We start from the raw sequence: 24,084 nt of genomic DNA on the forward strand, positions 1-24,084 counted from the left end.
TGTTTACTAGATGTCTCATTATGTCAAGCCAAATAGGGACTTTTGTTTTCTGATTCATCAGCAGTCTCTGCATCAAATCTTTGTAGAAGTATCCTGATATCTTCATTAAGTTGGTTCCAATATCTATTAACAATATTGAGCATGGCATCATCTTGAGTTTGCCGTTTTTCCAGCTGTTCAATTCTTTGCCTTAACTCCTGCTCAGTCCTGCATCGTTGCTCAATTCTCTAATGAAATACATGAGAAAACACACAGTCAAGTCAATTAAGATTAAACCTTTAAACTCAGAAGAACAACAAACCTGGGCAAGTTTCTTGTTTTGAAACTGTAAAACTTTTATGTCCATTTCCTCCAGAGTGGACACTGGTCCAATCAAATGGGGTTCAAAATGGATTTTTTTAATTGGGGGTAACCCACTACCTGAAGCAGGTTCTTCTGTGTGTCGTTTAGACATTGTGGCCCGTACTATGATACCCTATTTATTCACAATATTAATTAAAATAGCTTAAAGTTTAAAACATTTCAATCCTCTCCACAGAAAGGAATTTTGTTAGGTACAGGATTGCTCATAGGGACAGAAACTTCACATCGATACTGTCGAAATATCGATATGTTGTTGTCGATATTATCGATACTTGGACATTTCTGCGATATCGATACTTTCACGTGGTGTAGAATGTTTTAATTGAAAGAGCCACTAGTAATAGACATAACTTTTAACCAAGTTTATGTAAAAGGTAATCCTCTTATTATAGTAGTAAAATAATTTGAGACTATTTGCTTTAATGCGTCTGGTTAAAATAGTTAGCATCCTCTTTAATGACTTTCCATTGATATCTTCTACCCTAATTGGCGTCTTTGCAATAGAGCTAAGATCTTTATAAACCTGTTCATAGGTATGACATGAAAGTTTGTTCAAAATAACTAGAGGTAAAGAAACATTTTACGCAGTAACATATTAAGTATGCGTATCATGTAATACGTCAATACTCGACATCTACAGAATGTTTTAAAATTGAAGTGACAAAAGTCTAAAATTTTGCTAAGCAAAATGTGAACAAAAGTCCATATGAAATTGGGTCCGAAAATGCTTCGTTTCGGAGATAGAGGGTGTTAAATAGTTTTTTTATTAATGTCTTAATAAAACGTTTTAACCGATTTCAATGAAATTTTTAGGGTGTTTTTGTACAATTCTCAGGTATCTCTACTATCTACTGGATCAATTATATTCGATTCATGATTTCCAGTGGCGTACCAAGCGAACAAGTCTGTTATTTTTAAGGGTATTGTTTTTTAGGATTTTTTTTATATATTAAACAAACCGCCATAAATTTTTTAATAATTTCTAAGCAATTTTATTTGTCCTTATCAAATTTAGAGACGTCCCGACGTATAGTATTGTAATTTTTTCTCGAAAATTGACGCAGATACGAAGAACTACAAAAGACTAAAAAGTTTCTAAACAAAATAAAAAAAGCATGTTGTATTTTACCAGTATGATTTTGAAAAAATATTACCTTGTAGATTATCAAAACAATTTGACGTACCTAATGATGTAAGTACTACAGCGTAAACTATATTCTAAATTTTAGGTAAATATCTCAAAAACTGCAGTAACTATAAAGAAAAATCTAAAATATTTTCGAAATTTAAATACCCCATAGATAATTAACGAATCGTTTGCAAGTCTATCTTTATATAAACATTTAATTATGAAATAAGCTAAAAAAAATCCATTTCTGTATGCACGTGGCATTTGGGGACACATTGTATATAAATATATATAAAATTCCACAACGCCATTATATTCAGAGTAGAGTATTAGGATGAGCTCTATTTAATCAATTAGATTGTAAAAACGTTTGAGACTGCCATTAATATGCTTAATAACGTATATGAACATGTAGGGCGGTAATACCGAGAAATCTGAACATTTAAATCGAAAAGAAGGGGTTTCACGGATTCTAATATGGTTTAAATTTAAAGTAAACTGAACTTGTGCCATTTTGGAGCAGCTACAGCTTTCCTGCGAATCAAAACCTATTATTATTGTAGCAACAAAACAACAAAATGCTTATGTACTAAAATTTATTACATGATAATTATAAACTAAACAGTACCTAGAAGAATAGTCCATATTCTCGTATAATTTAGTTTAAAAAATTCATTTTCACGAAGCTGACAAAGGAAGTTTATACTGCGTTATATCAGTTGACTGAAGTACGAAATATCGCAAAAACAGGTAGTTCCGCCGAGCAATCTACACATTAGATTAAATTGCACAACTTACAGGACTCTGCGATCGGCCAATGTGCCGTAAAGGAAAATCATGTATCAAACAACTAAATGCAATTTTAGTATGGAATAGGGCACCGTTTTATCGCATTACGATCTACATTTATCCTTTATATTTATTGGGAAAATCCACAATTACCACAGGAACATAAAATTTATTTCATTGCCGATATCATGTACAGCCTGTATAATCGCACTTGGCGTAAAGTTCGAGTTTCTTTTAAATAATTCGTATATTGATAATGATTTTTCACTGGTCAAATTTTAGTTATTCACAAATATTTAGAAGATTATTGGCAACACTGCAGACTTAAAAATGTATACGCAATTCCCCCGATCTCATAAGATAACCGAGGTCCCAGTGGCTTAGCTTGTAAACCTGACAACAGGTACATAACAATTTCTTTTGTTTTGACGTCAGAAGTACTGTTAAATCCAGGTATGAATAACTTGGTGTTCTAAACCTGAAAGATGGTGTCTTGACGAATTTGATCATTCATGCAAAACGCAGGTACCATTATAACGATATCAGATAATTATTTTGAAAATCTCCGCAATAGACCGTAAAAGTAGGGCGTTTATTAAGCTATTTACCATCAGTTATCTGACAAAACACTACCAGATCGATTTATCCCCCATATACCTCCGATATGCCAATGCCTATTTGAGTTTTTTTAGTGATCACCCTATATATTATTAAGGTATAGGAATTATTATACTTGTAAGTCAATGTACTTACTGCTGATAATATAGGTTGTCATAAATAAACAGGAAGGAACTGAAGGAGTTTAATCTCGAAATCAACTCTATTATCTTCTACTGAGTGACCTGATAATAAATATTTATTTCCTTGAACAGTAAAGCGCCGAGTTCCTAGCTGCGATGAATCCAACAACAAATAACCTTCAGTTTTTTTGTTGTTAAGATTTGTAGGTTGCTCTTTTTGTTTTTAACAGAAATCATAGTGGTTCTGAAATTTCTCCTTGTTCTTGTAGCTGCATCTTTTCTTTCACTTTTCACAACAGTTTTCACGTTAGAATTAGAAGCACTTAATGTTTGCAAGTCCTTTCATAAATTATGACCTAAATTAAAAATAAATTAACATTTTATTAAGCTGATCTGTACACCAATTCGAGGCGATTGAGAGAAAAGCAATTGCTACCGTTGTGGCGACAAATACACAGTAACGTCGCTTTTAAAATGCACTTAGTTCAATTCAAATTAATCTAATTTACAAGATTTCATGTGCAAGCTGACAACCCACGAATGCGAAAAGAGGACTCTTTTAGGCGACACAAATAACGATGTAATATCCATGTACAATTATACAGACTGTAGTCAACTTTGGCAACTATAAGAATATTTATTGTATAACAAAAGCACTCAATTCTTCGATGGAACTAAACGAGGAAAATTCAGTCTATCATAAGTTGATTCAGTTTTCTTGCGGGGTTGCTTAAAGAGTACTTGCGTGGAGGAGCGAGGTTTTGCTTGTTTCAGCTCCTGCTAGTTCAAAACTCAATAAGTGAGATTCAAACAACAGTTTGAATTCAAAAAAGCGTTTAGCATTAAAATATTTTTCCGAGAATGTTAATTTTAATGAAATCGGTAGTTAAAGGCCCAAATAGCCTTAACATTTATACTTTCTAGCTTCAACTTATAAACGTTTTAAGTTAATTTGATTGGAAATGATCAGCTGAAAGAGAAAAATCTCCCACAAAAATAAGACGATTATTAAAGCTTTTCTAGTCGTTTTGCATTGCTTCATTACATCTTCTCTCACCCAGAAGCGGGCGTATAAGTTAAGACTACCATCCACAATAATTCCCGCAAGATAAAATACCTTTCAGTCAGACAAAGATACAAAGAATCGAAATCAAAACTGAAATAGGCGTTAAAGGTATTACAGACTAACAAAACATTACTATTTAAACGACGCTTAATTTTACGACGAAGATTTTCTTGCCCCGACTGGCACAGCGAGGAAAGTGACAACTTAAACCACCAGCAGCTGCCAAATCACGTCGCATATCTCTTGGTCCACAGACGAGCTATACGATCATGCTCCTCACGATTTTGAAGATATTGCGTCGCTATACTGCCCACTAGAGGATCGGCTGAAATTTAAAATGTACAAATCTCTGTGCTGGCTCCTTACGATAATATATCTTACCTGGATTGCAGTCGGTTAATAAGGAACAAATTGACAATAGGACCTTGGAAATGGTCAAAGCCGGGGACCAGTTGTCCTTCAAAATATCGAGACAGATTACTCCTTGGCTGTTGATGTTACAGTGGTAAATTCTTGTGCGGAACGTTACTTTCGGAGGTTTAAATGGGTATTCTGGAGAAAAGTGGATGTCCAGGAAGAAGACTCCTCCTGTTTTTTTTTTGAAAGAAATAATGAAGAATAATTCTGAATATACATACTATGTTCGATCAAACTTTAAACCCACTAACAACTGAGTATTTGAACAAGATTATTTCAATATAAAAAATTTTTTAAACAAAAAAATTGTGTTCACTCATCATCAATTAAAATTCCATAATATTAAAACAAGATATTCATTAAGATGTCGTTGCTAATACCATGGAGTTGAATGCCAACAGCATGCCTCCTGACAGTTCTCAAGGGTATCAACCATATTAAACCGTACTTTTACCTTCATAAACTGAACCCGGTGGTCCTAAAATAGTGGACACCCACTCATAGAAATTCTCGCCTTTAGGACCGGCACTGCAATTTGGAGGGGGATCAAGTGTGATCTCAGCTAGTTCCTTTTGGATGCGTTTGGCAGAAGTGCCTAGTGCCTTGGACATTTTGGGGTTAGGTTTACTTTCTTTTGATTCTTTTTGATCACCAACTGCAGCTTGTCCTCCTCTGCCTCGTCCTGATCCGCTGGAACCAGCTGCAGACATTATCTGACAGAAAGATAAAGTAGCAAGTGCTTAATTAATTAATTGCGTTGAGTCAAGAACTTAGTATGCCTGCCTTTAATTGGTCAGACGTATATGTTAACTAAATTAATAAAAATATTCCTTAGTCAACTAAGAAGTTATAAAAAAGATATCGTGAACGTTTAAAATTCAGTAATTTACAGGGTGTCCCACTTGGTATGTCTGATTTGCTGTTTCTTTTTTATTTAACCGACCACGTCGCATTTCATTCACATTTCAGATATTTTTCTTCATTCTTACTTTTTTTCAATTTACTTATAGTCATGTATGCAAAATAATGTGGGTTGTTTTAGCGCATAATACAAAGCACAGAAAATGATTTTGTAATTATATCTATTATTGTTCATACAGTGCACAGCATATGCATAACAAATGACAGAGAAATGTTATATATTTTTAACTTTCTATATAATTCTTATGCATCATGTCATGCGTTATCATTGAGGTCGAGGATTCAGTATATAACTTGAAGACTGATATAAAAGGATATGCCAAGAGTTTTAGCTAAACACACCGTATTTACAGACCTAGATGACCGTTATTTCTTAGAAGAAAATTGGGTTCCAAGAATTATTAATGACCTTTCCAAAAGTGCCAAAGAATTCCTACTTCTTCAATTTTTGGGAATGAATATGAAATTTAAAGGTTTATTGATTTAGCTTCATTTTTCAGGAAGTCTTTTTTAGATTTTTTGCCAAGTTGTATTATTCATTAAGACATAAATTCGTTTATAAATGTACTGAAAACAGATGGATCTCCTTTACAAATTTAAGATAGGCATGGAACAGATATATGTAGAGAGCCTCAAAACAAATTTATTTTTCATAGGAAATTTTTTTCTCATGGCTAGTTACTAAGATATTGGCCTTGGGAGGTCTTTCAAAAAACAACTAAATTTTGAAAATGTTTCTTTCACTAGATTGGTAGAAATCTGATGTGACTTAAAAACCTGTTTAGCAACTGATTTACACTTTGTTCTAAACAAGAACAGGTAAAAAGTTAACCCAACAAAAACCCAGGATCTTTCCTAGGCTTTTCTATCGTAATTAATACTATTAGTTTGAACTAGTTCCAACATGTATGTTTAACCATGACAAATGACATGTTCAAACATGTCACATTTGTCTTGAAGAATAATTTGATAGTATTTGACAAATGCTATTTAGGTTAAGAAATCAACACTTGATCATATTCATAGCATAAGAGATTAGACCTTTAGTCATATTTTGTCATCTTTTAGTATGTAAATGATTCAGCTTGAGTACCTGTAAATTATTCTCTCTTTCCTGCAGCTCTTTAGTTTATTATGTTGTGCTTTTGTCGTACTATGCCAGGCGACAAATCCAACTTATATGGTCAAATTACAAGAATCAAGATCAAATAAGAAGGTAATAGTAAATTAATAGAAGATACAGTAGAGTACATTTTACTTCAAAAGTAAACCTGTTTAGCAACTTATTTGCACTTTGAAGTCATATTATTATACTTATTTTAATCCAAAAAGACTTGTTCGCAAACAAGAGCAGGTAAAAAGCCGACCCGACACCGACCCACGACCCTTCCTGTCTCAAAATTGATTCCTGTCTGGGTCGGCCATTTTGATCTACGGTACTATTACAGATCTTTGATGATAAAACCGCTTTATTTAACAGCAAATACTCGTTAAAAACACGTACCTATGTTAGCTCCACATCGTTGTTATCATATGAAAACAATTTGTTTAAAGAATGCCCGAAAATGCCGTAGCAACTTTGTTTTTTTTTGGGCAAGTGCAGGAGCAATTATTGATTTTTTTGCGAAAAACATGCTCTTTCTCGGATCTCCAATGAAAACGGGACATATTTGCATCATAGAAAATCACTTACCCAATTAACTTTCTCTCGAAAACCTTTTTGATACAGTTGCACTAACTTAACATAAGAAAAATTCACGGCTGATCACTAAACATGGCTTACGCGCTCGGCTGCAGGCATAAACGTCACGAACTTTAACGATGTTCGCCGAAAAGAATGATTGCTGTCAGAGATGTCAACGAATGTAGCTGCGGGTATAAAATAGAAAGTAATCGGAATAGGCAGTCGAGGCCTTAAACACGAATTGATGAATCGACGAAATACAAAATATCACGTGACATCTTTACTGTGCCAATGCAGCATCTCACCTTCAACACATGCGCAGAACTTTTTTTTCGTACTGGATTTCCCAAGTTCTTGCGATCATTTTTCAATGTTACTTTAGCCTTATGCGCCATAGTTTTTATAAAACCGCAAATTGTAATATGACTGCAACTTGACTTAAACCTTCAAACTTCAAAACTGAAACCCAAAAGCAAAGGCAAAAACTTTAGTATTTAGGTAGGAAAACGAAAAGCAAAAAACGAGAGCAGTTATGTGTTGATGGGAGAAAGACGCGAATTTTTCGGTGTAGGTGCAGTTTGGGGGTCGTGGAGTGATTTCCGAGGCTTGCATAGAACTTTTATTAACATTAATTAACATTTTAAACAATGGAAAACTTGCCAGAGACTACCAGTAACCCCATTTCCCAGGGGTGTGGCCCAGATACCCGAATAAATGTCCAAGTGAGCCCCACCACGGGAGGGGACTTTTTTATAAGTGTAGCATCCGATATTACAGTAGAGCACCTTAAAAAACTCATATCAAAAAGACTGAAACTACCAAGAGATAGGATATGTTTGCTGTTCAGAGATAAGTGGGTTTTAGTACCAAAGTACAGTTAATTCTAAATTGTCTTACTCTTTTTTCCATTTATTTTTAGGCAACTTCAAGATGGAAAGTTATTTCATTATGGCGTTGCTGATGGATCTAAAATTATTCTTCTTCCAAATGTGGAAACTGGCCTTACTGTAAGTTGTTTCATTTCTAATAATCTTAGTGTTGTTGGTTTAAGTCTAAGAATTTAATCACTACTCCACCAATTTTGAGCTACATACCTGGGATCTCAGAAACAGTAAAAGATATAGAGTTGAGTAATATGAGCCAAAGTCATTCCTGTTAATGAAATGTTAGATACAAATTGCTCACAAAGTCCATGTCTAAAACTAAATGTTCCTCCTGTGAGGTTAAATTTATTATATATCAAAAATTAAGAAAATGCATAGCTCAAGTAACTACAATTCCGATTTCTTTTCCTATGTCTGATACTAGAAAGGTAAGGATATTAAAAAGGTAAGTTTGTTTTTTAGTTAATGGTGTGTAATTCCCATATGGTGCGCATAAGAAAACAAATCGGTGTGCAAAATGTAGATACTTAAAAAATATCTGTTGTTGCTATTCAAGGCACCATCATAAAATATGTGAGAAGTCCAGGATTTCTCAAAATTGGATATGGAATGTTCCTGGTACAATATTTCTTCAATTAGCATTTTCTCAGTTAATTGTTTTTTTAGCTATTTCAAGACCATTGATTCCTTTTTAAGCTGTGTTCATAATGACCATTAAAACATGCAACTTTTTCCTACTTTAATTGACACTGTAACTCACATTTCAGATATCTCGCTATAATGAGCACCTTATAAGATGGCCCACCCTGAATACTGTTATTGTGACTAATGCAAGATTATTGAAGCACTGGGAAAAGTAATGTTTTATTTAAAAATAGAGACAAATTACTGTGGCCATTTTATCTGCAGTATTCACTACGCTCATATAAAAATATTGTATAATGTGGTTTTCCAAGCACTATGCAATTTACTGCTTAGGTCGATTAATATCACAATATGCAGGCTTAAAATTTATGGTGTTATCTCATTGCACGCAGTGAATTAGCAAAAATTGCTCCAGTCTTTTTCGTGTTAATGATTAACTCATGGTCATTGCAATAATTAAGAAGACCTAGATTAGAACAGACATTCGTTTTCATGTCATTGGGACATAGCAAAATTCATAGTATGCAAGAGTTGCATGTCATCGGCATAAAACTCATATTTATTTGCAGAATCAACGTCCTGAAGTAGGAATTATGCAAGCGTTGGAATCATTAAATGAGACTCAGGTCAATGAATTTTTATGTGGTAAAGCTCCTCTTAATCTAAGTATGCGTCTTGGTGATCATATGATGCTCATTCAATTGCAACTGAGTAGTGTAGCGCCTTCGAACAAGTAAGTAATATTCACCTGAATCTACGTTAAATGTAAATACAAAATTGCTTTCTACATTTAATTCTTTAATAGGCCCTCAAATTACGTCCCATTAATGCAATCCCCCGGATCACCTAGTTTATTGCAAGCTAGTAAAAACCTTCAACACACATTAAGAAAATTATCAGCTGATATATTTGCTGGTCAAGAAAGAAGTAGAAGCAGTAGTAGAGGTGAGAATCAATGCATCCACTAAATGTACAATCTTGAAATTGCTTAACTCAATTCTTTAGCAGATAGGGAATTAATTTTGATATTTTCTTAGTAGGTAGTGACAGAGAAAACGTTTATTCAGGAACCTTTAGTGGTGCACTTAGTCCTACCCTTCAAGATTCGCGCGGACTACCGCGAAGAGACGTTTCCACTATCGTCCATATTCTAAATGATCTCTTATGTTCTGTGCCTGAACTTCGTCGCTTACAAAACAGGGTAGGTATCCCCTTTTAAAATCAGAATGAGTAGGTTTGAAAGTCACAGAAGAATTATATTTCTAAGGAAAGCGATGAAGACCCAGCTTTTAATTCCGAAGATATATGTACGGATGTGGGAATTTCAGCCGTGCCAAGCTGCTCATCCACACCGTGCTGTTCATCAGCGCCTTGTTGCCCGTCTTCCCCTTTACCCGACCAGGACCAAAACTCAGTGACGAGGACTAAATTAGGTAAGAAATCAGCCATAGTGGTTATTAATGACAATTTTTAATCTTTCTAAGTTACAAGGCAGAATATGGAATTACTTCGGACAAACAAAAATAATACATATTTAGTGTTCGACATGTGGGAAAGTCACCTTCAGTACTTGTTACAAATGTGCGCAATTGTTCCTAGGGTTTATCAGTGGTACAATTATCTATCACGAAATATTGGTAAATTTATCAGTTGATTGTTTTTTTTATCATTGCTCGTATCCTTTTTCCTTTTGTTTTTAATAAAGCAATAAATTAAAAAGGATTTAACGATCCAGAATGCACGATATCCAAAATAAAGTGAGTTCTATCAGGATTATGGAAATGGTGAAAAATTCAAGGTGATTCAAATTACATAAAAAACGGACATTTTTATGGCCATACACAAAATATTCTAAAATGAAAAATATATACGGGGATTGTGAAGATATGAGTTAAAATAGAAGACTGAGTTTTAAAATTCATACAGTCGAACTCCGATAACTCATGTCAAACTTCGTGGAATTTACTCAAACCTTTTAATCATAATTGACGATTTTTGAAAACTACAGTTTTTTCCTGATATTTTAACAAGTCTTGTACATATTTTAAATTTTAGAATATTTTCTTGACGGGCACAAAAATTCGTATTTTGTTTTCTAATTTGAGTTACTTTGCATGTCTTACCGTTTCCATAAGCCTCATGAAACTCACTTTATTTGGGACACGCTGTATAAACACTATGTAAATAGTACATTTGTGAGAGATATGCAAGAAATTCCCGATTAAGAGTGCTTTGACACTTTTTTTATTACATGAATGTCGCGACTAAGTCTACCTTAAATCCGACTTTGAGACGTTTTACTTGTAGACAATGAGTTAAGTTACGACTGTATGTCGTAATTTTATCCTTTACATATTTTTACAGGTAAGCTAAAAGTAAAATATGTTATCAAGTCTTTATGTCAAAGATGTTATCAAACTCTCCCGGATGTCTCTCTTTTCATTCCCACTGCTTCGTGGTATCGTCGTCGCTTTCCTTATTCGATACGGTCTTGTTAGGAATTTGGTTCACCCACTCCAGTCAAGTCTCTCATATCCTTGTGATGGTTATAAAACTCTCATTATTCACTCTCGGCATCTGATTATCGAATTCATTAAGTTTTTCCATGCAACACAATCCTCGGATGGAACATGCTTTACGATGATTCCTGTGTCCTTCTCGAGCGCAGTCATCTATGGAGAAATTTGGGAGTCATTTAACTTCGTTCAAGATCGTCTTACTACACGCAATGGTCGAATTGGTTTTGATTTGATCACGTTAATGTCTGGGTCATCTTCGCTTTCGTACCATCTAATCGTTTAAAATGGCTCACAGATGATAATGTTAAATTAAAAGATTTTTTTTCCAAAAAAGGCAAGGTCATTTTAAATTTGCCAAAATACAATAACTTTTCCGGTTGACGGTATTACTTAAAACAAACGCTGATTCAACCAGTAATGCCATTTTTTCTTGCTATTTGATCCTCAAAAATGGTAGGCAGGCATGTTCTAAATCACTCTGGAATAGAGCTGAATAAATTTTGTGCATAAACATCCTTTTTTAGTTATTGAGCTGGCACCACATGTTTACTTGTATTTATGGATATTTTTCTAGTACGTGAATCGTTAATTTTGACCAATAGACCTTAACTCTAGTTAGAAAGGTTGTTCATTATTTTTGTACGAAACAGTGTGCAACCTCAGGGTGATCCGAACGTGATTATCCAGTCCTTAGTAGGTTTGTAAACAATTGGGATAAATTTATGAATTCCTGTAGCGTCCTCGAAATACGAAATCTTTGGTCGTTCAAACTGGAACCACATCATTTTCGGTCCTATGGGACCGATCAATCACATTTTTGTTCACTTCAAATCCAAAATACTCACCTGCCATCTACCCCATGACGCCTTTACTGCGCATGGAGTGCGTTATGTCCTATAGGTAAGTCGACTCCTAACGGTCTTTGTTTCAGATCAATTAAGATTAGTAATGGGAGAGAGACGGGAACGGCGAAGGCAGCGGAAAGCAAAACCATACTCTTTACTCTCTGCCTCGGCAGATTGATTCCCGAACGGTCGATGTATAAGATTTCTTCCTGGACTTATGGTTAGCTGTTTTATGTCGATAACAATTCTCGTCCTTTTACAATCATATAACCAGAAATTCTCCTCAATTTTTAATATTGTTTTGACAAAAGATTTGTTGTTAAAATATTAGATAACAAGAAACTGTAAGTCTTGGAAGAAGGCAATATATTCTTTCTATTGCCGGTTTCGATATAAATATTGGAAATGTAGAACTTTAGTTCGCATATGAAGTTCTGCTCTTCCAGCTCTGCAGTTAAGAAGGTTAAGGTAATAATTATTACTCTGGCTCAAACTTTGTGTTAGAGTTGCGTCTATTTAATATGATTTTTTGTAATATTTCATAAAGCAAAGCTCTAATTACTGTATTTGTTATAATTTCAGATAGGTGTAGTATATATTGTAAAAGACCATACATCTCTTCTCGTAATTGGAGATTATAATTATTTATAGTTTTAGGGAATTTCGTTCTTTTATAACCGCTCTGAGGTTTTAAGGTTAACACAATGTTCTTGTTAGTTTATTAAATAAATATGGTGCGGACACTTATTTACTTTGAGCTTTAAAAGTCGACTTAAGGTTTAATTCTGGCATATCAACAGTCCAACTTTCACTTAAGTGGAATTAAAAAATGCATTTAAATTATAAATTCGTAGCTTCTAAACATTTATAATCATTTATTTTTTAATAGTGTGTAATCGGTAACTTGGCAGAGAAGGGGTATAAGTATTAGTTTCACAGTCTAAGTTCCTCTACTGGGTGGTCACACTAAAGACATTTGTTTGTCACACACCATAACTGCAAATTTCATTTTGATAAATATGTACTTGCCTATATACAGAGTATAACATATCATCATGGAGATATTTCAAGGAGCAATAATACTCTTCAAAATAATTTAAAAAATGCTAAGAAATCCATTTTCGATATACAGCGGGGCAAAGTTTTATATTTTTCATAATTTCGTTTCCGTTTAGGTTCATTTTTACTTTTAGAAATTTGATTAAATATTACGAATTGCTTCAGATAGTTGATAACTGAGCTGGATGTTTTTTTTTTACTTTATTGCCTTTACATTCTTAATTTACATAAACAGATATTTTTGCAGATTTTGTGAAAACGATGAAAGATAGAAAAATATTGCAACAGACGAAAAACCTAAAGAATTGAAGAACGAATGTAAATTTGACATCAGAATTCATACAGCGTGTTCAAAAAAAGATACCAACCATAAAATAGTAGACTAAACAAACATAACACCATGTATAGGCTACCGATAATTTTGACATTTTTTTGTATAGTCTTAAAGAAAATAGATGTACTAAATTTCGATCATTTAACTCAAGACATTTGTGAGGAAAACACAAAATATAAGGACAAATTTAAAAGTTTTCCACCCAGTATATCAAAAATTATGTGTCTTTGGCCATGGGTCTATTAACATTTTTAAAATTATTTTGCAGAGTGCTATGGCCTCTCGAAATATATCCATGGTCCTGTATATAATTATTTTTTGTGATGTTAACATTTACTTTTTAGACATGTATTTCAATTTCACATTATTACTTTCTCTCTCCTGCTGGGCAGCCAACTGTTCTCGATTTTACTTTAAACAGATATAGTTAGACTATACTATAATCGCATAATTATTTCTAGTTTTATATTTAGTTAAGATGTGATCGATTGTGATCAGTTTAGATTTTGTTTCCTGTTTGCAGTTATCGTTTATGTTCTATAAAATATTTTTAAACAGTTGATTTGATGTTTCTTTCCAAATTTATATAAATAAACAATTAAAAACCATTGTCGATTTGTTCTATAATAGCGGAGGGGAGTTGAGATACAAGAACTTTAGGGAACTAATGGATAATGTTTGGCAATCCATAGGTACATATGCAAATTTTTATTAGCTGTTCTAGTGCTTCACTAGGTGTTCCTTGTCCCTCCTTTTAGTTTGTCAAGACAAATCGGTATTTGAAATTTAGCATTTCACGCTTTGTTTTTACATCATTAAACTAACATTGCACCTTTTATAGTAATGGTAATATTACTAAAAGGAAACGTTTCATATTCAGTATATAGTAAATTTAAATGTATGTTTTCATTTCCATCATCGGCAATTAAAGGAAATAAGTTCAAATAAAAGAGTCGTGATCATACTACTGTTTGGCGTCCAAGGCTTGAAGACCGTTTTCGAAATGACCTTTCTTATTGATTATCTCAGAATATGAATTCCCTTTTTTTTTATTGAATCTTTGCTTTTAAAGGTAAAAAAAATCTTGTAAAAATGCTTCAGTATTTCGTCGTTTTAAATAAACTAAAATTTAAACATTTTTTGAACTAATATGACAAGGCAGGACTTTGACGAAAACCTGGTAGGACAGAACTGTGACAATCTGACAAAGTAAGAGTTTTAGACGACTCTTCATTGATATCGAATATGCTCCTGAAAATTAACACATTATATGAGTAAACCAGAAGTTTGGTGATATACGTATAGATTTAACAAAAGAATGTTGGTCATTTATCGATTAAGTTGAAGTGTTCAATGAAGATACAGCTTTTTTTCTCCACATAGACACCAAACGGCGAAATTTGCCAAAAGTCAAAGAGCTAATGGTTCCAAGGATTCAATTGTTTTTCCTCATGCTAATTAGTTTTCATGATTGGTTGGAAGTAGAAGTTAACGATGTTAAAAATATTTTGAATTCCAATTACTTGCCGTTTATTGGTATGTCACAATTAGAACTGAAATTGTTTGCATAATTCAAAATATGTTTGTTAATGAAAATGTTGAGAATTTTAGAATAGTTATTGGAAAAAATGTTGAGTTAAATGGAAATGTTCATGGCAGCAGTATATCGGTTGAAGTACGATTTTGATAACAGGGACGAACACAAATATGACGTTTGGACTAAGTACGTTTCGGTAATATAGTTTTGTGACAAATGGTAGATATTAAGAGGAATCGAGAAAATTCAGATTATGGAGTGGGCTAAAGACATAAGGATCTGCAAGATGATTGATGATGGAGTCGCGTAAGACGTGATGAATAGGTGCTTATTCAGAATTTGATTTCTAATTCGGCATTTAGATGCGTCATTATAAAATATTGGTACAGTCAGGAAACTAAAGATTTTCACTACTGAATATGATTCTGGTATTTTACTTTTAGGGATTTCTTTATTTATTTAGATCGGTATTGTCGAAACCTCTGGACAGAGAACAAAAATTCGTCCACAGTTTCAGTCCCAAAAGAAGTTAACTATATGCTCTGTTAAATCAATAGTTATTTTATTAAATTAATAGTTCTGCATATATACACCATTTTATTAAATAAAAAAAAGGTTGCATCATGTACATATATGTTTAAAAGATTTTTATTTCTAAAACTGCAAAAGGTCATTTTAATTTTATTCCACAACATTGCCGCCTCCGCATGTTACGCTGTATATCTGGTTGTCTATCAATCTTTTCAAAGTTCTACGAAGTGCAAGAAACAGAATAGGTTGCAGATTTATGTCGTGCACTTTGTTTTTCTCAAGGACATATTTCTATGAATTGACATTGTCTTTCTTAGCGTCTTAAAGTCGAACTAAATCCCAGCAGGTGGCGCAGGATTGCCAGATTTAGCGACTATCCGACAAATAGATTATCTCTTAATAAGGGTCGTGTTAAAAAAATGGCCGAAGCTATTAAATTGTAAATTTATAGATGTTTTGTTTGCTTTCAGATATTTTCATCAATCATATTTCGGCAAATACATATTTACTTAAACATTTTTCATTGACTTTGTTTTAAATTTTTAATACCCTGTGATACAAATCTTTTATTACCAACACCGGTCCATTGTCACACTACTCACCTAATATTACACCAATTTTATTATGATATTGTTGATTACTGGTGACAATTTGGATACTTTAAAGACTGATGGCATTTGGTTGCTTTAAGATTGTATTTGGTTACTTAGAGTATGAATCTGAAGAAATCTGGCATCTCTGCGTGACGCGTGCGTAATATGGAAAAACGAGAAACCTGGATCACGGGTGGGGTATTAATATTTTCCACAAAGTTCAAGTTTGTGCAAGTTTTGTCTTAAAACCTACTGAAATATACACAAAACATTGACTAAAGGGGTAAGGACATCTAAGTAATTTCATAGCATTAATATTTTTTATTTTAACCTCGGATTCAATGAGAAATTGCATTAAAAAGTATGGACATTGATTGTGTACAATCTCAAAATGGAGGTTTCTTTATCTCTTTGTGCTTGGGATATAGTTTTTTTGACATTCCTTTGCGTGTTTTCTATTTTTGTAGCTCTTCTAATTAAAATATGATAGATTTCGTAGTATTCAAAAATTGCTTTATTAAATTTATGGTTTCTTTGGCAAATTTGATGTCCTCTAATAATATTACAAAATGAATCAATTTACAAACTACTTCAGTCATATATTACCTCATTTCTAAGAACTTGGATTGGTTTTAGGTGTGACTAATCATGAGCAGCTACCAGAGCAGGGCAAGTAAGTATCGTTTCAAAAAAGTATGAATAAAATTTGATTATTTGTTCAGTGCAATGGCAGTACATATGAAAGAAATGAAAAATTATTCATCTTAGCTCTTTGCAAAATGTGTAAGGTACATAGAAATAATACTGGATTAAAGTTATATTTTTTTTATATCTTCAGTAACAGGCATAAGTATGGAAAGATTTTCATTTTGCATTTTATTCAAGTAAGATCAATGCAATAGAAATATTGTCTTCTATTTATAACAATCAAAATGGATTCAAAACATGTTTAATTATTTATATTTTCCACCTCATATATTTTTTTTGTAACAGCATTTTTTTGTTTATGTGTCAGTCAAAAGTATGGAAAGAAAGTTGGTTATTTTAAATGTTTGCTGTTGTGGTCATTACTTTACCTCTACTGTAATTTTGTTTGCTTAACACATTTTTAGAAATTAGTAAAAATAATTATTTTTCAAAAGACTTAGGAAACAAAGTCCTAAAGTTACGTAGACAAGAGTAGAAACAGTGCATTATCTCAAAATTTTAAAGAAATATTGAATTCTATACACTGTAGCAAATCATTTTAAATTTAGTTACCCTGGAAAAACTAGCTCATACAGACAAAAATATATTAAAAAGATGTCAGTAAGATACCCATACAATTCATCTCAATAGATAAATGAATAAATTCACAAAAGTTTAAATGTAATTGTAACTGACCACACTGTAAGTCTATGTTTTTGTGGAGATAGTATTTTTTTAAGATTTGCAGCAAAGAAACTATTGATTTAAAAAAAAATCACAGGAACTGAATGGAATTTGCAAATAGGCATTTACACTGGAATACTCAAAAATGGACTAATGTTCTATGGAGAGATGAAAGTAAATTTACAATATTTGAATTAGATTAAAAATCATATGTTTGAAGACTAGTGGGCCAGAGATATGATATAAAATATGAATCTCTACAGCGAAGAATAGAGGTGGAGCTATAATGGTTTGGAGATATTTTTCTCAACATGGAACGGGACTCTTATTAAAAATAAATGAAAAAATGGATCAGTTTATATACAAAGATATTTCAGAAAATATGATGTTGTGATTTATTGAACAAGAAATGTTTCTAATATAGAAAATTCTAAAGTTAAATATTCATAAACACTCATCTTGGCTGCTAAAATAATTTGTTTTTGGAAAAATGCTTTGACATTTTGGAATGACTCTCCTGATCACCAGAATTGAATTCAATAAAATACCTATTTGATTTCCTAAAGCATAAAATTTGGTTAAGAATTATTTACAATGTGCCAGATTTATGGGAGATACTGCAAAATAATTAGAAGAGCATTCCTTTAGAAATCTGTCAGAACCTTATGGATTGAATGCTCAAAAAATATAAAGCAAGAGTCCTTGAAGCAAAGGGATAGTCTACAAAATATTTGATTTTTTTCGAAAAAAAAAAGTAAAATAGTCTTAAAGTTTGCTGTTCATGCTTTTTTTCAGGACAATTTTTTACATTCAATCTAAAAAAGTAATGGTTTGTTGTTTAACTTATTATTTCATAATAATTATTAAGTTCCTAAAAGTTATATAATTTCCTAGTATTTGGGAGTTGTTCAATTAGGAAATAAAAAAATATTTCTAGAGGAAATATCTTTCTATACTTATATCTGCCACTGTATGTAGATCCATGTTTTGACACTACCTTGGAACTGTAACAACATTATTTCATTGCATGAAATTTTGTAAAGTTTTAAAAACAATATATTAAGTTATCAGTTTGAATCATTTCATTTTTGCCTGATTAAAAGATTTGACCTCATTGCTTTTGAAACCACAGTTGAATATGATCTCATTAGATAATATAAAAAAATAATATTTTTAAATCTCAATTTCTATGGAAGGAACTTGTAATTTCTACCTATTAAAATTTATGTAAGGAAGCAAAAGGTCATCCAAAAATTTGTAGAACTAAGTCAGTTCAGCTTTTGATGACAAGTTATTTACTATTATTGTTTGTTAAATGTTCCTATTTAATTGTTAATCTACCAGATATCTACATGGTAATTTAATTATGTTTAGTGCCCTACCAAGGGTCAGGTGATATGCCCAAAGACCAAACGGTGATGTCTTGGCAGCAGGGCAGTTACATGGGCGACTCAGGAATCCATTCTGGCGCCCAAACACAAGTTCCCTCCTTGAGTGGCAAAGAAGAGGAGGATATGGATCTTTTTGATTTAGATCAGGCAAGTTTTTTTTACTTACAATGCTGGTTAATGAGTGCTAGAGGAACTATGGAAAATTGAGAATTTTCTATTTTGCACTTTAGGGATACCAAGGCTTCACCCAAGATCAAGTTGATGATATGAACAATCAACTAAATCAAACACGATCGCATCGAGTTAGAGCAGCGATGTTTCCAGAGACACTTGAAGAAGGTATGAAAACGTTAAACATGACTTTATTTGAACTATATATATAATAAAGCATTATTTATTGTTAATTAATTTTTATGGTATAAAACATTTTATTATCAACCAGGAATTGAAATTCCATCTACCCAATTTGACCCGGGACATCAAACTGCCGTTCAACGTCTGGCCGAACCTAGTCAAATGCTAAAACATGCAGTAGTGAATTTAATTAACTATCAAGATGACGCGGAATTGGCCACGCGAGCAATTCCTGAATTAATTAAACTTCTAAATGACGAAGATCAAGTTGTGGTTTCTCAGGCGGCCATGATGGTACATCAACTATCCAAGAAAGAAGCCTCAAGGCATGCTATTATGAATAGCCCTCAAATGGTCGCCGCCTTAGTACGTGCCATATCGAACTCCAACGATCTCGAAACCACCAAGGGGGCTGTGGGCACTCTCCACAAATTGTCGCACCACAGACAAGGTTTATTGGCCATCTTCAAGAGTGGAGGAATTCCAGCTTTGGTTAAATTGCTCAGTTCCCCAGTTGAGAGTGTATTGTTTTATGCCATTACTACCTTGCACAACTTGTTGCTTCATCAAGATGGATCAAAAATGGCTGTACGACTTGCTGGAGGATTACAAAAGATGGTGGCTTTGCTACAGAGGAACAACACCAAATTTTTGGCCATTGTAACTGACTGCCTGCAGATTTTAGCTTATGGCAATCAGGAGAGCAAGCTTATTATTCTTGCTTCCCAGGGTCCCATTGAGTTGGTCAGGATCATGAGGTCCTACAATTATGAAAAACTCTTATGGACCACTTCCCGCGTTTTGAAGGTATGTTTTTTTTTAAGACCAAATCAGGGGCCATTTTTATTATTGAAATTTTTACAGGTGTTGTCTGTATGCTCCAGCAATAAGCCTGCTATTGTGGAAGCTGGAGGAATGCAAGCTTTGGCAATGCATCTAGGCAATTCTAGCCAACGTCTTGTACAGAACTGTTTATGGACACTGAGAAATCTCTCTGATGCTGCTACAAAAGTCAATGGTTTAGATTCTTTATTGTCATCTCTGGTTCAAGTTTTGGGGTCATCTGATGTCAATGTTGTCACGTGCGCAGCAGGTACGTTGCCTTTATTATTCTTTACTTTGAACTCTCAAGGGCCATTTGCGTAAGTTCTCCACAAATTCACTAGAAGATAAACCTTAAACGTCGGAGTGTTTTGCGGCCTGAAAGTAATTAATATTATTTCACACTATTAAAATTATTAGGAATTTTGTCAAACTTGACTTGCAACAACCAGTTTAACAAGGAAACCGTGTGCCAGTATGATGGCATTTCAGCTCTGGTGCGGACTATAATGAACGCGGGTGATCGGGAAGAGATCACTGAACCGGCCGTTTGCGCTTTGAGGCACTTGACTTCAAGACATGATAAGTCGGAATTCGCTCAAAATCAAGTTAGGTATGTATTGTTCCTACTCTAATGACGTTGTATGTTAGGGTAAATATTATCATTTTTATCCAACAATGTTTCTTCAGGGTTGTTGGTGGAATTCCTGTTATTGTGCGCTTGTTGAATCCACCATCCCGTTGGCCCCTTGTCAAGGCAGTGATAGGTCTGATCAGAAACCTCGCCTTGTGTCAGGATAACTTCGCACCACTCAGAGAGTCCTGTGCCATAAATTACTTGGTACAGCTGCTAACGAGGGCTTACAACGACACTCAAAGGGTAAGAATTGGTTATTGTACTGCTTCGAATTTTGCGAGCAAAAATAATGATATTTTAGCGAGCCAGCTTGGCAAGCGGTGGCAGCCAACAGGCTGGAACATATGCCGACGGAGTGCGAATGGAAGAAATCATTGAAGGTATATTGAAATCAAACTCCAAATTATGCAAGTTGTAATCAATTAACCCAATCCCAACACACTCTTTGTGTCATTGCTTTCCTATTTGTTTTAACTTTCTATTACAAATTTCTCATTCTACTAGGAACCGTCGGAGCTTTGCATATTCTCGCTAGGGAATTTTACAATCGCGAACAGATTCGCCAGCAAGGCGTCATTCCTATATTTGTGCAGCTTCTCTTTAATGACATAGAAAATATTCAGCGCGTGGCCGCAGGGGTGCTGTGCGAATTGGCAGCCGACAAAGAAGGCGCCGATTTAATCGAACAAGAGGGCGCAACTGCCCCATTAACAGAACTGTTACATTCTAGAAACGAAGGTAAGTTATTCCTTTCGTTTGCACAATAATTTAAGAAACTCTCATAAAACAGTAGGTATATGTACGTTTTCTTGTTTTTTTTTTGCAAAGACAAGATGCAGTACGTATAACGTTAACTGGGCCAATTTCGAGTAAAGGACTCGCAGAAAGATTTCTCTCTCTCTCACACATCAATTGATATGAAATGTGGAGTAAAAAATACAATTTGTATGAGTTTTAAAAGTTTCGGTGCAAGTTTCTCAGTAAATCTACACAGCCTGTACTATAGATTTTTTATCTAAGTACTAACTAGGACTGGCCTTGCTCATTAAATCGACTCCTTTAAATTTCGTATTATTTGATGCAAGAAAAAAATCTCTATATATCTCGAAATTAGCCCAGTCAAGCTTCCGCGTGCTATATTCTGTAAACTTATAAGGCGTTCATAGGTGTGGCGACTTACGCCGCTGCTGTACTCTTCCGCATGTCGGAAGATAAACCGCAAGACTATAAAAAACGACTAAGTATGGAATTGTCCAGTTCCCTCTTTAGAGAGGAATTGTGGAATCCTGATTTGGTTGGTGCCGATTTTCAGGTAAGCGAAGGGCATATAAATTTATTCATAATTCCTATGTTAGTAATTATTTCTTTAATTTCTTTTATGTTTTATTATTATATGTATTTATTATTTCATAGCGTGTTTAAAAAGAATCTAAGTTTGAGAATAAACCCTCAATCATTATCTTTTGACTTACTAAGTAATGATCTGAAAAAAAACCATGTCTTGTGTGGCTAAAATAAAGGCGTTTCAAAATTAAAATTATATTCAGATTTCCGTGCTTTTTAGACATAATGTAGAAAAACGGCAACTTATTATTGCTCGTACAATGCATTTTTAGATTTGCTTTTAATTGTCGTACCCATATGATTTTGTTTTTGTTTTTGTTGCATATTTTTGTTTGGCCCTTCTAGGATATTTTGAGCCCTGACCCCTATGAGAATATGTATACCCAAACCCAAGGGCCCCCGAGCGTTAGTAGCCACGCCGGCAGGGCGTACCAACAACAAGGTAATTGAGAGAATTTCAAACAAAAAAAAGACTAATTTTTAAAAGTAATCAGGGTTACTAACAAAACCCTTATATTGACACATTTCATAATGTTTCCAGTGTATTTAGGGCTAAATCTTTGTTAGTGCCTACTAAGGAGGTCTTAGATTAAAATCTATTCTGAAATTAAAATCTAACTCACTATCCATTTCAATAAAATTGTACATCAGAGGTTTCTGATGATACTCTTTCATAAAATGTAAAAAAACTGCAGTTAAAATTGCCCTAATAGTCTTTTCCTTAAAATTGGCACATAATAAAAAAAAGTACGCCTATTAGAAAAGGAAACGATCTTTGTTAAGTAAAAATCGCAATTTAAAAATATTCAAATGGTCCAAATTTGAAATACATCAGATAAGCAGTTCCTGAGATATGAGGATGGCTTTATGAATCGTGAAACACGTTGTTTATGTACAATAATGTTCAACCCGTATCTGTTTTTGCCTTTTAATGAATCTTTTCTCTCTTTATGATATTCTCTGTGTGTTGTTGTCCTAATACATTACTAAATGTCCTAAGTGGGTAATTATGTTTTCTTTTGTTTTTATTATAGAAATATTCGGTAGTTTCTGTATTGCTTGGTTACTAAGTAGGAATGAAGTACGATACTTAAATACCTATTTGTAGATATGGATTTTTTGTATAGGTGATTTTTAATTTTAGCATTTGTGCGCTACATTTTCAAATTTCGAAATTAAGGACGATAATATTCGGATAAAAATATGTACATCATTTTTGGGATCAACGTTATATAACACTCATCTATAACAAAGAATTCCAATACAGGATGTGTAATAAAAGCTTTTTGCAGGCTATGACCAGATACACTTAAGTGTCCAAGCAATGGACATTGGATCGCCAATGGACGCCATGGACGTGACCATGGACCAATTACCCACCCCGCCTCAGGACAATAGTCAAGTGGCTGCGTGGTACGATACTGATTTGTAGGAAAAAAATCAGTATCGTACCACTGTACATCAGTATCAGTAAACTTACTACTAAATTTACTGATCATACGCATCTGTCATGCGGCAATACGATTAAACTAGATATTTAGTTGGTTGCCTTGGCAATGCAATTTTGAAGTGAGTCCTTATCAATATAAGGACTAATTTGAAAAAATGAAATTTGTAGAGAACCTAAAATAATTTTCTATCTTGGTGGGATGGCGGATGGGTAATGAGGACGTTCTAATTAGGCAGTTCCCCCTTCAGTCTTGTTTAAACATAAACGAACCGAGAATATTTCTAATTTGAATAAAAATTAGAGACATTCTTGGTTCGACACAAAGAAGATTTTCCACCGTATAAATAATGGACAGTGACAATGGTTGAATTTGACAAGTGAGTGAAGTGATATTTGATGAAATGATAGATCCAATTAGACTTTTGATGAATATCAAATGTCTAATTGTATCAAGCAATTTCAGTAGAAATTTAGCACATAAATTTCTAACGAAATTAATTCTGCTTTTTGTAGATCCGAGTCTAGTAAAAAACAATTTTTGTCCCATTCGACCTTACAACATAACAGTCTCATAGGTCCTTGTTTCGTTCGTCAAGCTGCAATAGTCACTAACGGGTTAGCTATGTAACCTATTAGTGATTTTTTTTTAATTATAACAT

At 33.6% G+C, this 24,084-nt stretch overlaps 4 protein-coding genes and 1 pseudogene across 9 annotated transcripts in view; 3 read left to right on the plus strand and 2 right to left on the minus strand.

Annotated features, from left to right (window-relative positions):
* Positions 1–580, minus strand: part of Bre1 (E3 ubiquitin-protein ligase Bre1) — a 47,931-nt gene extending 47,351 nt beyond the window's left edge. For 2 of the 3 annotated variants that reach the window (XR_010732781.1, XM_066290134.1), the window contains exons 1-2: positions 302–580; positions 41–227 (exon numbers count right to left, since the gene is read on the minus strand). Coding sequence is in view for 2 of the 3 variants with exons in the window: in XM_066290134.1 (XP_066146231.1) it covers positions 41–227; positions 302–454 (340 nt within the window). In the remaining variant the exon portion in view is untranslated. The remainder of the gene's footprint in view (positions 1–40; positions 228–301) is intronic. The other variant, XM_066290135.1, reaches the window with a different exon arrangement.
* A 1,491-nt stretch (positions 581–2,071) lies between these two features.
* Positions 2,072–7,268, minus strand: Ubc2 (ubiquitin conjugating enzyme 2). Its single transcript, XM_066290143.1, has 4 exons — positions 7,119–7,268; positions 4,959–5,217; positions 4,469–4,675; positions 2,072–4,412 (listed from the first exon to the last, which is right to left on the minus strand). The coding sequence occupies exons 2-4, from the start codon at positions 5,212–5,214 to the stop codon at positions 4,315–4,317; spliced, it is 561 nt and encodes a 186-aa protein (XP_066146240.1). The 5' UTR covers positions 5,215–5,217; positions 7,119–7,268; the 3' UTR covers positions 2,072–4,314.
* A 221-nt stretch (positions 7,269–7,489) lies between these two features.
* stx (stuxnet) lies at positions 7,490–14,003 on the plus strand. 3 transcript variants are annotated; one of them, XM_066290141.1, is made up of 7 exons: positions 7,490–7,962; positions 8,029–8,116; positions 9,208–9,371; positions 9,444–9,583; positions 9,679–9,839; positions 9,906–10,071; positions 12,089–14,003. In XM_066290141.1, the coding sequence occupies exons 1-7, from the start codon at positions 7,757–7,759 to the stop codon at positions 12,178–12,180; spliced, it is 1,017 nt and encodes a 338-aa protein (XP_066146238.1). In that variant the 5' UTR covers positions 7,490–7,756; the 3' UTR covers positions 12,181–14,003. The 3 variants fall into 3 exon arrangements, with proteins under 3 accessions (XP_066146238.1, XP_066146237.1, XP_066146239.1); XM_066290140.1 differs by having other exon boundaries at positions 7,498–7,962; positions 9,676–9,839; XM_066290142.1 differs by lacking the exons at positions 7,490–7,962; positions 8,029–8,116 and adding an exon at positions 8,212–8,421 and having other exon boundaries at positions 9,676–9,839.
* Positions 14,004–14,545: 542 nt separating this feature from the next.
* On the plus strand, positions 14,546–15,866 carry LOC136343232 (uncharacterized; annotated as a pseudogene).
* A 326-nt stretch (positions 15,867–16,192) lies between these two features.
* Positions 16,193–23,695, plus strand: arm (armadillo). 2 transcript variants are annotated; one of them, XM_066290199.1, is made up of 13 exons: positions 16,193–16,339; positions 16,693–16,729; positions 18,802–18,965; positions 19,049–19,157; positions 19,261–19,979; positions 20,037–20,265; positions 20,415–20,607; positions 20,685–20,874; positions 20,933–21,011; positions 21,136–21,369; positions 21,798–21,943; positions 22,321–22,417; positions 23,268–23,695. In XM_066290199.1, exons 2-13 carry the CDS (start codon positions 16,705–16,707, stop codon positions 23,405–23,407), a joined length of 2,325 nt encoding a protein of 774 aa, XP_066146296.1. In that variant the 5' UTR covers positions 16,193–16,339; positions 16,693–16,704; the 3' UTR covers positions 23,408–23,695. The 2 variants fall into 2 exon arrangements, with proteins under 2 accessions (XP_066146296.1, XP_066146297.1); XM_066290200.1 differs by lacking the exon at positions 22,321–22,417.
* Positions 23,696–24,084: the final 389 nt, after the last annotated feature.

The sequence above is a fragment of the Euwallacea fornicatus genome, chromosome 14 (genome assembly GCF_040115645.1).
Source record: "Euwallacea fornicatus isolate EFF26 chromosome 14, ASM4011564v1, whole genome shotgun sequence".
NCBI classification, from domain to species: Eukaryota; Metazoa; Arthropoda; class Insecta; order Coleoptera; family Curculionidae; genus Euwallacea; species Euwallacea fornicatus.

What these genes read in the sequence shown, in the direction of transcription:
- arm (XM_066290199.1), top strand. Translation starts at nt 16,705, where the DNA reads ATGAGCAGCTACCAGAGCAGGGCAA. An exon ending in GTTACATTCTAGAAACGAAG is followed by an intron (nt 21,370 to 21,797) that starts GTAAGTTATTCC and finishes AGGCGTTCATAG; the next exon opens with GTGTGGCGACTTACGCCGCT. An exon ending in CAGGGCGTACCAACAACAAG is followed by an intron (nt 22,418 to 23,267) that starts GTAATTGAGAGA and finishes AGCTTTTTGCAG; the next exon opens with GCTATGACCAGATACACTTA.
- Ubc2 (XM_066290143.1), bottom strand. Translation starts at nt 5,214, where the DNA reads ATGTCTGCAGCTGGTTCCAGCGGATCAGGACGAGGCAGAGGAGGACAA. An exon ending in ACCGGGTTCAGTTTATGAAG is followed by an intron (nt 4,676 to 4,958) that starts GTAAAAGTACGG and finishes AAAAAAAAACAG; the next exon opens with GAGGAGTCTTCTTCCTGGAC. An exon ending in ATTAACCGACTGCAATCCAG is followed by an intron (nt 4,413 to 4,468) that starts GTAAGATATATT and finishes TTTAAATTTCAG; the next exon opens with CCGATCCTCTAGTGGGCAGT.
- stx (XM_066290140.1), top strand. Translation starts at nt 7,757, where the DNA reads ATGGAAAACTTGCCAGAGACTACCAGTAACCCCATTTCCCAGGGGTGT. An exon ending in AGTGTAGCGCCTTCGAACAA is followed by an intron (nt 9,372 to 9,443) that starts GTAAGTAATATT and finishes ATTCTTTAATAG; the next exon opens with GCCCTCAAATTACGTCCCAT. An exon ending in TTCGTCGCTTACAAAACAGG is followed by an intron (nt 9,840 to 9,905) that starts GTAGGTATCCCC and finishes TATATTTCTAAG; the next exon opens with GAAAGCGATGAAGACCCAGC.